This window comes from Ambystoma mexicanum, chromosome 4p (assembly GCF_040938575.1).
Source record: "Ambystoma mexicanum isolate Mex_15411 chromosome 4p, UKY_AmexF1_1, whole genome shotgun sequence".
Lineage (NCBI taxonomy): Eukaryota > Metazoa > Chordata > Amphibia > Caudata > Ambystomatidae > Ambystoma > Ambystoma mexicanum.
Window position 1 is genome coordinate 905,522,266 of NC_090927.1, and position 16,149 is coordinate 905,538,414.

Below are 16,149 nucleotides of genomic sequence, written 5' to 3' on the forward strand. Positions count from 1 at the left end.
GCCTTCTGAGAAAAGAATCCAGATGGATTCATCGACTAGACACTCCATGGTCTGAACGAAATCTTTCAACCAGTAGTATAACAAAACAACACCCCCACATTGGTACCTCGATCGTGGACCGACACTACATTCCTTATATATTGCCAGTGTTACAACAACGCCAGGGGAAGAAGTCCCTGCCACCTGAACGCAATCCACACCTAGGGGGGTCTCTTTTCCCTTTAGACCATCTATTACGACAACAAGAACATTTTGTCCTATGGCCCTTACTATTCCCCTCATCACAAATACCCCCAGAAAACACGACGTCTATTTCTTTGTTTGACCGAGTGCTGCTCCCATTTCTTGGCCATCCTGACCTACCCTCCCCTGTTCCCCATTCATGCTGAGAGGCATTCATTTATCAGCATGTGGCAAGGCACCCTCTCTGTCAGCTTACAATCCTAAGAGACTGACACTTTCACATACCTTAAATCTGTCTTTCCAAAACTATGGACAAGTGCATTTCTCCCTTCAAACATCTATCACTTCCAGCCCATGGCAACCACCGCGACATTTAGCCATTATAGAGAACCCTCTGTGAAGGGCGGAGATTGGTGAGCACTGACAACCTCTCCCTCTGTAACTCCGAGTGGCTTACACTTGGGACTGCCATGACAACGATCACAAACACAATCACAGCGCATGCGCGATCACCATAGTTACGGGCACATGAGTAGGTAGACGCTGAACGCGCACACCCTTCAATTCAGGCAGTACGGGCGAGCCTCCAGCTTCTCCTCTGCACAATTTTCTGCTGATTCATGCGGCAGCGAACACGCCGTGCAGAAGGTAAGTGGGCGGGGCCCCCTCTGGCGAATTCCACCACATACGCAGACAAGCGCTTCGTCTCCCCCACAACATAATGGCCTGCTTAGCCTCTTCTCCTCTCTCCTCGGTACGCGAATCCACGCGACCGTTTTCACATAACAACCAGTGCTAAATGCCTGGTGTCCATTTGCTTGAGCCAAAGATAGCTGAGCCACATTTATTCTCGTGCACAAACATGGCACCAGACCTGACTCTCACCTTTCTAGTGCACTCTCCACACATATAGGCGAAATCCTTTAATACTCAGCCTACCCCTAATACATGTTTCGGATTAAAATACCAAACTAGAAGTAAAGCGCACAGCTATTTTTTTTCTGTACCACATTTCAAAACTCACTGAAAATGAGGTCTTGGCATTTACCATTGTTCTTTCTCCTCAGGAGCCATCCACCAGTCTGCATCGGTTCACAATTTGTACCTGTCACCGACAGAACTGGATTACACCAAAGTAGGGATACTGTATCCAAATGAGGTACAAACAGAATTTTCTCTAATGTCTCTCTTGAATTTTATACCACTTGATACACAGCACTAATTTATCAACAGCACAACATGAGATATTGGCATTTTACTCAAATAGCTTCATTCTCTGCTCAACTCTTTACAGAAAATACCCAGATGTGATCTTGACTGGAAACCTTTACTGGTCACTCATGCGACTGGTCTTGTTGCCTGGTATCCACCTCCTTGTGGCCTGAACCTGAGCACTTGGAATTTGAAGCACTGGCAGGTAAGCCTCCTGACCGGTGCCGAGAGTTTCTAATGATTACACCAGTGTCCTAATACCATGGGCACCCGCATTTCCACCACACTCACTCGATATCTGTATTTCTGAAGCTTGTGGAATCTGCTTAGATCACATGCTGTGCATAGTGTTAAGGAGAATTCTCTCATAAGGCTAATTTCCCAAACCTAGTGAGTCCCCCAGCAGCTTTGCTGGATTTTTGGGGTTTGCTTTTTTTTCTCCTGCTAAGAGTGAGACTCTTTTACTCCCACTCTTAGGCATGATTTGAGATATATCTCTATTTGTGTGATTTTAGGCTATGGGGCCTTTTACTCCATAGGGTATCATCTATTTTTTGTGTATGTTACACAGCACCCTCAGTGCAGTAACACAGGGGGTGTCATAGTGACCCTCAAAAATAGACTCCATACCCTGGGACTGACTACTGTCTCCCAGGGCATGTAAAGTCACCATTGACTTTACTAGTCGTAAATTATGAACAGAACCAGTAGAAACCATCATATTGTGGAAGTACTGGAAGGGGTTAATTAGATTGCCCCTGGGTCTGTTTTCAAGGGGGCACTGTCCAGTCCCCCCTTGTCGAGTTTCTGGCTGGTGGCAGTGGTTACCACGCTGAATATTCCACCGGAATATTCTCTATGGGATTTTCGCATTGGTTTTAAACGCACCACTTTTTGGTGCAATGTTAAAGATACCGCTGGTTTATTTTTTTAATATTAAATTCACGGTTGTGTCTTTTTGCCAGAACTAAAATGGCGTTCGTGTCCGTCTATGTAACTCTGACCAAGGTCGAGTCCTTTGTTCCACTTTTTGGCGGGCTTCTCCACAGAAGCCCTCCAAATGGTGCCACTCTGTCCGGGTTCCACAGGATGGGTGGGGAGGGGAATTGGCACCCTGGACTGCGTTGCCTTAGCAACTCAAGTCGCACTCTATTCTGATTGGCCCATTGGTGAGCCGCCCGGCTCACCACTTAGCATGTTTGAGTGACAGCTAGGCTGTTGAATGGGGGTTTTTCTGCATAAAAGCAGGGCTTTTGGGACTGGAACTTCAGAAGTCGCCACAGGACCTACGAAATCCGAAGAGGGAAGAAGCTGAGCCATCTGCAACAACGACCCCACCGGTGGAGCCCTGCTGCAACGAACTCGCCACTTTCCCGACCACAAGAGGAGATCTTCTGCTGGAAGCGTCTTCTCCCTCTGAGCTGGTGGGATCAACCAGTTCGCCATTTCGCCTTCCAAAGACATCTCTTGATTGAATCGCCTGTGCCAAACACCCCGGCGGCCGGATAGCCAAGCTTCACCACTTTGACCGGCAATAAAAGGAACGTACCTTTTATCGACGATCTCCGTGGCTGGTTTCATCCCTGTGCAGTGCATCGACTGCAAGTTTCCTCCCCGACGAGATCTTCTCCTCCCCTGGTCGAAACAACGAACTGCAGCCACTGCTGGAGCTTCCTGTCTCTTAAAGGTACTGTGTTCCACCTGGCCTCTCTTAAATCCTTGGCTTTCCAACTGGGTTGGCCCCAGACCTTCTAACTTTACTTCTTGAACCACCCCAACCTCTTTTGAGCACTCTGCAAAGACTTTTAGTGCATTTTAAACTGTGTGATTCTGGGCACATTTCGCTTTGCTCCATTTAAAGTGGGCCTGGCCTTTGAACTTTGACTCTACAGTGTATACTGCCTTCACTGACTTGCTTTGAACTTAGAAAAGTGTTGGGAACTGTTTTATTTTTATGCTCTGCCTTTTTCTCTCCCTCTAACTTAACTATTGGAGTGCCATCTAGGTTACACGCTCACATGTTTTGACAAATAGTAGGGTTTTAACTATGACTTGTCTAATAGTTATTAAGGGAGGTGTTTATACTTTAGCTAACTGTGTTTGAACTTGCTTTTGATTTAGAGTGTTAGTGTATTACCTAAAGTGTGTTTTAAATAAATAATTATATACTTTTGATACAAAGCTCTGGTCAGTGTTTGCTTGTTCCACTGTGTTTTTGGCCCTATTGTGTACACTCTCTATTCTGCCTTACTCTTCTTGAGAGAAGTCTGACTGCTCAGCCACAGCTACCAGGTAAATCTGGGTGGTACAGACTGCTACCAATTGGGTTTACTGCTTACTCCTCTAGTCTTAATCTTTGTGCAGTGTTCCCCAAGGGAACTGCACAGGATTCTGCCTAACACATACGCCGACATCTACTGGAAGCTGCAGAGTATTAGTTTGTTTTTTGAAACTCGAAAATGGGCGTCGACACAGGGCGTGCCAGTAATACTATCCCTAGTGTGACGTCCACTGTACCCATGATCCCTCACGCGTGTTGGGCCCTCAGATTGTTTTTTTCCACCATACTTGTCGGAAGCATCCCGCGGAGTTCCCTGGCTTTAGCCTTAATTTTGCAAAAATCATATATATTTCCCGTTTTCTTCATTACCCACGTCGAGTTCATCGGAACCTCAAGCTCGATGCCAGACCGGAGAAGAAAACTACCATTGAGAGCGACGGGCTTAGGGCCTTGGAAGGCCTCTGGCCTTGGTCCTGTAGAAGTAGGGAGAGTGGGGGGTGGTACATACTCTTCACTCAAATACTCAAATATATTTACACATATATATATATTTTAAGTCACCTTTTCTGTGTTCATTTGGTATGCCATGGGTTAAAAGAGCTCCCACTACAGGGTGGAGCTACTGTGAACAAGCCACAGGAGTGTGGCGAAACGCGTCAGGTAGCCTCCTCTTGCTACTGGGAAGCCGTCTTTTCTACTGCGAATAAATCTTTGAATTAAAGTTTGAAACCTTTTAAAGCAAATTTTTTGCTGTGCAGTGGTTTGCTTTCCTATTTACTGGAAATTTTCGGCGAGCACTTGTTGCTGGATATTAATGGATTTCACTAATTGGAGGGAGTGCGGCTTCTGAAGGAACTCGACCTTGCGGTCCGTGTTTGCTTTTCTACTATATATATATATCTACACACTAGCCCGCTGCCACAGGGTGCATATGGAGGGTACCCCTTTCCAATTTTGCCCCAAGTGCAACCGCAAGTACCCTTGGGTTGACAGACACGCCACCTGTAACCTCTGCTTACCGAGGGACCACCCCGAGGCGAATTGCAGAGCGTGTAGCCGCTTCAAGGCTAAGCCCCTAAAGGACCGTTCAATCAAACGTTGGGCCCACCACGCCAGGCAACGAGAGGCCATGGAAGCGGAGGGTGCCTTCAGTGATGGCAGCGACGCCGTACTTTCGGACGGTGAGGGCAACGTGGCGTCCAAAGACCGCCAAGCGCAAGTCCCCGACCTCGGAAGGGTGTCCGGCAGGGCAGCTATGGGGAAAACACCCAGCAACACTAGCATTACCCACACCACTTCCACTAAACACTCGAAGTCCAACCGAGACTCGACGCGCACGTCGAGTTCTCGGAAAGAGGCACACAGAGAACGGTCCACCGAATCGGTGTCCTCTGGGCCATCAAGATCGCCACGTGACGCCAGGCAACCATCCACTGTTGCCAAGAGTGCCTCACTTACTAAAGTAATGGAGGTTCGATCGTCCGAAGCCGACCTCCATCCCCAGGCCGCACTCCAGGAGTCGGCATCAGCGGACAGCTCGACGCCTGCGCCCGTGTCCCGACATCCTCACTCTATGGAGAGGGACACTACCCCCGAATCTCGACGCCAGACATCGAGAAGGTGAAAACACCAGGGAAGCACTCTTCCACTCACGGGGAGCGGGGAAAATAGCAGAAAAGGCCTTCTCAGCCTCCTTCTACACCACAGATACCTAAAGACAGTTCAAAATCCTTGGTTAAACTTACTAAGACCCCTGCACAAGCCCATAGGTCCAGTCAGGATATTGCAGGAAAACACCTCCAAGAGAGGGTCATTCCCAGCTCCAAACAATGGTCTAGTGAGGACATAGTCAGAGTTTTGTCTAGAATGTCATCCCTGGCAGACTTCTATGCCAAGAATCCAGAGCACTTCCTCTCTTATACCCCAGACGGGGCTACTCCCTCAGGGTCTAGGTACCCAAAGCGCCCTGGTAAGAAACCTCGAGTTGAGGCAACAACGAGTCGGTCTTCGGACCCTTTCTACGTGCAGCCATACACTCAGTATAGTGAGGATCCAAAACATGATGAGGATCCAGAATTGGCAACGTTGGATGACCAAACTGGGGTGGACTACTATGGGGATGACGAGGACCAAGAGGAAGATGAAGATAACCCAGAAGTCTACAGAGTAGACTCCCCAGTAGACAGGGAACCTCTGTTTATCGACTCTCCAGTCGACAACCAACCGCTCATAAATGGGGTTTTATCCAGAGCGGCAGAACCCTTCCGCATAGATACTAAGGGAGCTCAGGAGGAGAGGGACTTTGCCAAGGAACTAGTGGGAGAAAAGAGACCAATTTCCCAGGCCATCCCTATTCTCAAATCTATACAGAGAAAGATTGATCCTTCGCTTCTCAATCCCAACCTCACCAGGGCACTAAACCCCAGGATCGAGAAGTTGTTCAGGGCAGCCCAGTCAGACCCGCTGTACATAAGGGGGCAACTGAAACTGGACTCCCTGGTAGTCACTAATACCCGAAAGAGGGCGGGAACGCCCCTATCGTCATCTGAGGCTCCCCCGGACAAGGAGAGCAAAAAGATCTACGGTTTGGGGAAGGAAGGTAGCCTCCACTTCCGCCTACCAGGCAAGTATTGCCAACTCCACCACTCTGCTGGCTAGTTACAACTGCCACCAGTGGGAACAAGTTGCGGCACTCATTGACTCCGCACCGGAACCTTTAAAAAGCCAGTTGGCAAAGGTTGCGTCGGAGGGGAGGGCCGTGTCCGGTTGTATCCTTAAGGCGACTTTTGATGCCGTGGATAACGCCGGCAGGCTAATAGCAGAGAGCACTGTTATTAAAAAACATGCTTGGTTAAGGCAGTCGGGGTTTAAACCCGAGACACAAGCATCCTTAATAGACAAGCCAGTGGAGCCGGATCTACTGTTTGGCAAGGCGGTAGAGGACGCATTAAAAAATTCCAAGGATGAGTATGAGACTCTGAAATCCCTGGGACAGTTGACCAACAAACCCCCTAATTAAAGAGGAAATGCCAGTTGTCGTCACCCACGCGGCCAAAATTCACAAAGAGGCTCCAACTATTCTCAGGGGCAGGGTACGCCATGGGTTAACAACCAGCAGTCTACCCAGAGTTACAACGGGGGAAGCAAGAGGGGTCGTGGTAAGGGTAGAGGCAGCACGCCTCCCGCAAAGCAGTGACACCGAGATCAGGGTCCTTTCCCATGCATCTCCAGTAGGGGGACGCATTACCAACTTTACCCAATCTTGGGAAGGGATCACATCAGACAGATGGGTGCTGTCCACAGTGTCCGCAGGATACTGCATAGAACTGCTCAAGCGTCCCCAAAACCACCCTCCTCGACAAAAGGTACATTCCTTAGATCACCAGAAGATCCTCCTTGAGGAGATCGTCAATCTTCTAGAAAAGGATGCGATCGAACTCGTCCCGGGCAAACGGGTAAACAAGAATATTTATTCAACTTACTTCTTTGTGCCAAAAAAAATCTAACCATGCGCCCAGTCTTAGACTTACGCCCTGCAAACAAGTATGTCAAGCCCCAAATATTTTGCGTGACTAATCTCCAAGCGGTAATCCCCCTCCTAAAAAAGGGCGATTATATGGCAACATTGGACATGAAAGATGCCTATTTTCATATTTCCATGTTCCCAGTGCACAGAAGATTCTTGCGCTTCAAGGTGGACAGTCAGCACTACCAGTACAATGTGCTGCCCTTCGGTATAGCCTCGGCTCCAAGGGTATTCACCAAGGTACTGGCAGTGGCGGCGGTGGCACACCTATGCAGGGAGGCAATCCCAGTGTACCCTTACCTGGATGACTGGCACATCACGGGGGAGACCCCAGGAATTTGCAGATCAAACATTCAAAGAACGATCAACCTCCTCTTCGAATTGGGTTTCTCCATAAACGAGAAAAAATCAAGCCTCTCCATAAACGAGAAAAAATCAAGCCTGGTGCCAAGCACCTTCAAACAGTTCCTAGGAGCTGTCCTAAACACTCAGGAGGTGTTGGCCTTTCCTTCAGAAGAAAGAATTTGGAATATACTACTGCAAATTCCTTTATACCAGACCGGTCGCCAGATAACGGTGCGCAAAGAGATGCGTTTGCTAGTCATGATGGCGTCATGTATTTACCTGGTCACCCACGCGCGCCTGTGCATGCATCCCATGCAAGAATGGTTGGCGAAACAATGGTCTCAGGCAAGTGGTCAGTGGGACGATCTAGTGGTTGTTTCACCAATACTGGTACAAAGTCTCCACTGGTGGACAAGAGAGAACCTGTCAAAGGGGGAAACCCTTTTACGATCCAGAAGTACAGGCTGTAGTCACTACAGATGCATCCCTGTCAGGGTGGGGGAGCTCACTTCCTTCACCACACAGTTCAGGGTCTCTGGTCTCAAGCAGTGGCCAAGAATCATATCAATTTGCTAGAACTTCTTCCAGTATTCAGAGCACTTCAAGCATTCGAGCCCCACCTGTTGAACCTGTCGGTGCAGATCTTAACAAACAGCGCGACAGCAATGTTCTACCTAAACAAGCTGGGAGGAACTTGTTCGCCAAATCTGTCCAAGCTTGCCCAGAAAATTTGGAGATGGGCACTCAGACTGAACATTCACCTGTCATCTCAACATGTTACAGGGGATCTCAATTCACTAGCAGACACCTTGAGCAAGAGATCCTCTCCCAAGAGAACACGAGTGGTCTCTACACAGAGAAGTCGTAGTAGACCTCTTCTCACAGTGGGGTTTCCCCACTATAGACCTATTCGCCACAAGCGAAAACAGACAATGCCCAGACTTCGCATCCAGGTTTCCCCAACCAGGCTCCAAGGGGAATGCCCTGTGGACGAACTGGTCAGGGATGTTTGCTTACGCTTTTCCACCAACTCCTCTAATGAGGAAGGTGGTCAATAAGATGCACAGGGAATCAATGACGCTCATCCTAGTTGCTCCCATGTGGGCGAGACAACCGTGGTTCCCACACCTGTGCAGACTAGCAGAGTGCAAACCCATCAGACTCCCATGCTGGTACAACCTCCTATCCCAGCACCAAGGTCAAACAGTGCATCCTCAACCCAACTCAATGAACTTGGCAGCATGGCTCCTGAAGTCATAGAGTTTGGGCACCTCAACTTACCACAGAGGTGCCTGGACATCCTAAAGGAATCCAAACACTAGGCACTGTTACTTTGACAAATGGAAAAGATTTGTTATCTGGTGCCAGAATATGCAAATCAACCCAGTTGATTGCACCCCTTCTACCATTGTCACCTGCATGCTCCACCTACTGGACGCAGGGTTGGTATTTAATTCACTAAAGGTACACCTAGCAGCTCTGTCAGCATACACCACCTCCCATAACAAGGTATCGTGGTGGGAAGTACCAGTAGTTAAAGAGACACCACCCTCCAATTTCTAACCCACCACTGGTTTGGACCTTAATGTGGTGCTTGCTAAGCTCATCGGCCCACCATTTGAACCCATGCATAAAGCCAGTCTCAAACACCTGACCTATAAAACTGCCTTTTTAGTAGCCATTACATCCATAAGAAGGTTTAGTGAAATTCAGGCTCCGTCACTGCAGGATCCTTTCTTTACTGTTCATAAGGATAGACTGGTTCTGCGTACATACCCTAGGTTCTCACCTAAGTTTATTTCTAAATTCCACGTTAACCAGTCAATTGAGCTTCCGGCTTTCTTCCAAGAACCCAAAAGCTCTGCTGAGGTGAAACTACACACTCTAGATGTACGAAGAGCGGTCCTCTACTATGTAGACAAGACCAGGCTGCTAAGAAAAACAGACCAACTGTTTGTCTCCGTAGCTGCAGGCAAAGCAGGAGATTGCGTCACTAAAGGTGCTATCTCTAAGTGGATAGTAAATCGTATCCCGCTGTGTTACTCCCTTTCAGAAAGAACTTTGCCTTTTACGCCAAGAGCCCACTCTACAAGAGGCATTGGGGCCACTTTGGCTTTCTTTACAAATGTACCCCTTGACACCTTTGCAAAGCAGCTACTTGGAGCTCTATTCACACTTTTACTCAGCACTACTGCATTGACACTCATTCCAGGACAGATACCGAAGTGGGACAAGCGATTCTAAGACATCTGTTTGCTCAGGACCCTTCTCACATCCCACCTCCTTCTTCTAATACTGCTCGCTAATCTATACACAGCATGTGATCAGATTCCACAAGCCTCCGAAGGGATGCATTACTCACCGTAATTGTATTTCTGATGCTTGTATCTGCTTAGATTCACATGCGACCCGCCCTTCCTCCCCTCTGAGAGAAGGCGCATTGGTGCTTGTAGTCTTATCTTCCTCTATCTGCTTGGATAATCTGTACTCTCGCTACTCCTCATGCTACCTCATGTCAGAAAAAATACAATCTGAGGGTCCTACACGCGTGAGGGATCATGGGTACAGTAGACGTCCCACTAGGGATAGTATTACTGGCACGCCCTGTGTCGATGCCCATTGTCGAGTTTCAAAAACAACCTGTAATACTCTGCAGCTTCCACTAGATGTCGGCCTATGCACAACATGTGAATCTAAGCAGATGCAAGCATCAGAAGTACGATTACTGTGAGTAATGTATCCCACAGGGTCCCTAAATAGGAGCCCTGATGACGGCGGACCTATTCCAATAGATCACCGTCGAAATGTGAAGAAGACGGGGAATTGAATTGAGCACACACATCCCTGCCCTCTGGAACCCATGCCTTTGTTCCAACCATCAACCCTCATGTTGGCAAGGATAAAAGATATCTTGTACCTAAAGACCCTGCAGCATTAATTGCTTTGTATAAACAATTGAAGGAGTGACAACTAAAAGCCCCCATCTTGGGACTTATGATGCAATGCATCTATTGAACTACTATCATGCATCTGTTTGTTCTGCATCCCATCATTCGACACATGTTCTTTAAGTGAATTAACTAAATAACATTTCTCTTTTCCTTTTTTGTTTCTGTTTCCGCCATATGCTTGTCTCACAATATTCCTTTGTACCTTTTGAACTTTTAATTACATGTACCATGTGGATGTACTTACTTTCCTTTATGCCCTTGGTTGAGACTATAACCATGTTGATTTTCTGTTATGCGGTTTGTTAAAAAATATATGATTTATACCTTTTTGGAATTAGGAGTTGACTGTCTTCTTCCTATTCATACTGTTTATTTTTTAACCCCTGCAACTATTATTTAAACGCTTGTCCTTGAAACACACAGCAAGTTCACTAAACGAGTGGAAATTTATGAATAGCGGATGATTTAGTCTTAGGATTTCCGTAATATGGAAACCTAACTTTTTTTCTAAACAAATTAAAGTTAGTGGACAGATCTAGAGAATCAAATATCTGTTCACCTTACATGTCTGTGTTTACTTTAAAAAAAAAAGAAGTATTAGTAAGGGTACATTCCTTTGTTTAGATGTTCCACTTTTGGTCAAGTACCCTTTCTAGCAAGGCCATCCCCTACTAACCCCTAGCGGGTTTCCTTGTTAACCCTGTTTGTCAAGACGTCAAGCCCTCTCCGAACTGCCTTTAGCTAGGGTTGCGTTTCTGGATTTAAGACTTGCCATGCAAAGAAACTGTCTCTAGAACGTTGAACTAAACTCATGTTGCACTAACCACTTATTCCCCCCCCTTTAAGTGACTTTCCTATATGTGTTTGCAGAGTAAATGCATTACCATATGATCTGTTGAAAACCGCATGAGAGTGCAATTTCCGATAATACAATAACTTTGTATTTTCCCTTTCTAATGTTACTACAATTGTAACCGTAAACAAACACAAAATTGAAAGTGCCCTTTTTAGTGTATCATCTAGTATTCCTAAATGTTGTACCGTAAACGTCTGAAGTATTCAACGTGATTCTGGTGTAAATATAATGTATACATATCTTTTATATAACTATTTGTGTCAGTGCTTCTTTGTTGTGCCCGTCTAACTAAGATTCAGAGTACTTGCCTACAGCTCACATCTTCCTCCGAAGATGCGCCTGACTGCTCTGCCACTCTACTAAGGTCTTGAGCTAGTACAGAGTGATACTGAAAGTTGGGGGGTGGGGATCTGCAAACTACTGGGATAGTTTACTAAAGTCTTACTCCCATTAGGACTTAAAGAAAATGCCCATAACAGAGAGCTTTGATGGAGGATGCGTGCAGCAGTGATGATGAGGTAGAGGATGTTATCTTTCCTGTGAGTTGGTTCTTTCGTGTGCTGTGCGATGTTGAGTAGGCACTGGAGATCTTCCTTCATTGACTTGGTTGCTGTATTGCCAGGGATTTTGAAGTTGCCAGGGAGAACTGCTGCCATGCATGAGACGCAGTCCTCATTAACATTTTTGCAACAGTGCAGGTTACTTCTCCATTGGGTAGAGTGATACTTGATAATCTCACATAAGTATGGAGGTAAGGGGATAGGATGTTGGAGTAAGAAAGTTTGTTACGGTTGTGACTACTGTACCCCTATTCTGAAGTACCCTTTCATCTGTACTCCCTCAAACCCCCTAAAATTGTAGTTGGTCTTTCCGGTGCTCACAACTGGTAAGTGGTGTGAGACAGTGGAGTGTGAGAAATGAGGTATGTGCGTGCCAGTGGGTCTGCACATGAAGCATGCCTCTGCATGCAAATTCTTAAAGGGAAGTGCCCATTGCTATTCTACTGCTCCGATCCTGTACCCACTTGGCGAGAACAAATTAAATAATGGTGGAAAAGCTACTTGAGACTAGGTGTCCAATAGTCCCTACAGTGATCAACTTTTCCTTTTTGTATCACTTCCTGCAAATAATAAGCTGTTGCATAAACTATTGGATGGGGAATTAAGCTACGTTAAATGTTAATGTCCAGGATCAAAACCAGTGCTGCTAGTAATGATATTTTCTTTAAATTTCAAGTGTTCATTGCACGTTTCACAATATGTGACTGTTCTAGTGGATCTGATGGTGCTTCTGCACCTCATTTAAAACCATGACCTGTATTGGAATGTTTTAAATATTGATGAGATCGCGATGAACCTCATGTTCGTTCCCTAATCTCGCTTACACCTTTTCTAGGGTAATTCTGAACTTGTTGCAAAGGATGACAATATCGATGCAGACAGTAAAAATAAGGACAAAAAACAAAGTGGCAAGGATGAAGAACAAACAGATCAAGGAAACCGAGAGAACAAGGAAAAGGTTCATGAACAAATAGATGAGGTTAGTCCTGATTTTAAATTCATCAGATTGTTTTATTACAGTAGTGTTTGAATACTTTTTAATTTAGCCAAAATAAAAACGACTGTATGCCATTTCCTTTGAAACATTTTGCTCAGAAATATGTGCCCAAATTTATTTTTCATGTAACGTGACTTATTTTCTGCTTGTGTACAAAATGGACTCTTACTACTTGCTTGCCCAATCACACTTTGCTTTCATGGTTGGAAGAGTACTTTATCAACCACCATTTTCTTAGGTAATCCTACATGAACACCTTTGCACGCACATAAAATGTGCAGAGTGGATCATTGAAATAATGTATTACTCCTCTTGGTTTCTTTCATAGAGAGAGTTTAATTTGTGTAGATAAAATAAAAATCTGTCCATCGGTCCTGCTTTGCAATGGTGGTGTACAGTGAGGAACCTATGAAAGCAGAATTAAGCACCTTGACTCGTTGCCTCATCCGAAAGGATGAAGCTCAACAAGGTAACATAGACTTTCTAGTGAAATAATTTCTTTCTGCCCTTCACATGATCTATTTTCTTTATTCAGCGGGAGTATGATGAGAATGAGAAAGATCCCTATCATGGGAAGCAGGAAAAGCCAGCTGAACCAGAGGCCTTGGACCTGCCCAATGACTTGAACTTGGAGAACGAAGATAATGAGAATGATAAAGAGGATAAAGGAGACGGGGAAGGTATGCAGACTCCATTGTTTGAAGTCTCTTAAAGGAGCAATTAAAATGTGGTGTCCTTGTTTCGTGCAAAATTAAGTGTTTACTGTAGTATGAATGTGGAAACTAACACTCCAACTGTGAACAGGCGACTTTCCACTTCGGCTTTTATCACCATCACCCAGGTTGCTTCTGGGCCAGCCGCCTAGGTTCCAGGCATAGTGTTTGGAATGGGCACTCTCCCTGCCGTTCAGAAGATTGCTCCAGTTGCGAAAGCTAGCTTTTAGGAACGTTTTTCAGAACCAACACTGTTGTGGAATTCTGGAAAACAAACCTAGGGAAACTTCAAAGGCTCTTAAAGCTTTGGTCTAACGGAACTCAAGATAGCATACATGTTGAAGCAGTTTTTATGCAACCCTCTGTTGAGGATGCTACAACCACTAACCCTAGGGGTACGACTAACACACCTGACAAGAAAGGGAAGCCAAACCTCTTGACCTAGATAACGTGGTCATAGCAACAAGGCTTAAAAGGTCAGGTAGGGGGGGTAGTAGGTTACTACTATACTGAAAAACACAGGGGAACCCTACGCTCTGGACCAGGTATGTGATTTAGAGTGTGGATTTATACACAATTGACTCATCATTGTACATTTTGTATCAAATGAAATAAATAATTTTGATGCATAATACCTGAATAATACCCAGGATGCTTCCCCAGGGGGTAGTAGGTTGACACAGAGGTACAATTAGTCGTCACAACTCTAGACAATACAGTGCACTGATATACTGAAAAGTATATACTTTATTTAAGTAACACATATAATACTATCAGGTCAAATAAGTACTTTGTGTATTAATACACAGTATTGAAAAGATACCAGCCCATTATATCACAATAATGCCTGTCCAAAGACTCTCATACACCCAATGCCCTCGACCAGTGGTGAACACCCAACATAAAATAAAAGGGTGAAGAGAATCGGGGAACCATACAAATAACAAGCCGGTATGTACCCTATAGGCCTGCACAATCAAGTACATTGTCTTATAGACACATCCCTGCCCTAGACCTAGTAGTCGGCCTGAACACAAATATATAGTTTATAGGAAAAGAAGGTAAACCCAATTCTACCAGCAGGAAAATATGTAATCAATCCCTAAGGCCTAAAACAGTACTCCATATTCATTTGAACTCCCAAGGGCATTATACAAGTATTTATGCACCGGCACATATGAAATACTATAGGCAGAGCGAGAGTGAAACAATTGTTGAAGGTCAGGTCACAGTTCCGCTTTAGTGGATGTCGGTCTCTTAGACCGCACAGGTGAAAATCCTGCAATCCATGGAAGACCACGAGAGTCTCAAAATAAGTGGTCTGCAGCTTAGTAGGACCCAGGTCCCAAAGGAAGAAACGGCACAACAGGAGCGTTATTCCCCACCTCCAATAGAAGTCTGTGAGAATTGTGGTAAAGGCTTGCCTCCCAGGAATATCTAGCCCTAATCGGAGTCATGCCTAGGGTTGAGTACCTCAAACAATAGCCCACCCAAGAACCCAAAGATAGGTACTCTACTCAGTTGTTTCGTCGTAAACTGCTACAGCAGCACGGAAAAACCCAGTGAATTAACGGCTTTTTTCCACAGGTGAGGTTTGCAGGGTTAGGTTCTCTTGGACTCGAAACCCTGGGCAAATAAAGGCCCCAGCAGCCCAGGAAAGAACCAGGTTGCTTCCTAGGATCTCTCCCATAAAGCTAGGAGTGAGAAATGTGGCCGGGAAAACTTCTGAATGAAGAGGGAATATAAGGAAACGGCTCCCAGCAGCAGGGTAAACAAAATGGAGCAGGATGGCAGCAAAATGTGCCACAACTGAGATGACGGCTGGAGGCACCCTCAGACGTCTGAAGTTGAAGATATAGCGGGTAATGGAGTCTTCAACCCACATTCTGAACTGCAGTGTCCTACAGCCAATCAGACGTTTCTGGCAGTAAACGACTGGTGACAGTGGGGGGAAAAAACCCAGTAACTGTTCTGGTGTGGAGGGCTTGATCCAATAAATGCGCCAAGATTGTAGAAGACTACGGGATGCCCGTCCGGACCTCCTGAGGCAAAAAAAACAGAACCACGGCATGTCTAAATCACTGTACCTAGCTGGTATGGGTTAAAAACGGCAGGAATTGTGGCGAAAAGCTCATCCGGTAGGTCAGCAGACATGCTTCCTCCTCATTGCAGAAGAGGAAACCAAGAGTGCAACAGAGGCAGGACATCTAAACACCCTTGCACAAAGGGGCTGGCTATAGGACATCCATCCGATCACTAAAAGGGGACACTGGGTTCAAGCAGAAATACTGAAGGACAAAGACCTGCAGAGTTTCTGTTTAGGCCCAGCTTCCTGTCCTCTCAGACAGGCTGGTGCCCTCAGGCAGGCTTCCCAATGGGAGCCCAGCAAAGACAGGAGTGAGCAGGACCTCCCTCACCCAGGACGGCAGAAGAAGCCTCAAGAAAAGACAAGTAAAGAATTGGCAAAAAAAAGACGTTGAACACCATTTTATGTCAATGGTGACCCATGTATCCTTTACCGCAGC

The 16,149-nt window shown here is 45.9% G+C and overlaps 1 protein-coding gene across 3 annotated transcripts in view; it reads left to right on the forward strand.

The window, feature by feature from the left end:
- The window catches only part of MDN1 (midasin AAA ATPase 1), a 2,688,524-nt gene that overhangs the window by 2,430,551 nt on the left and 241,824 nt on the right, over nucleotides 1-16,149 (forward strand). For all 3 annotated transcript variants that reach the window (XM_069606482.1, XM_069606484.1, XM_069606483.1), the window contains exons 87-88: nucleotides 12,750-12,893; nucleotides 13,447-13,591. In XM_069606482.1, coding sequence (XP_069462583.1) covers nucleotides 12,750-12,893; nucleotides 13,447-13,591 — 289 coding nt within the window. The remainder of the gene's footprint in view (nucleotides 1-12,749; nucleotides 12,894-13,446; nucleotides 13,592-16,149) is intronic.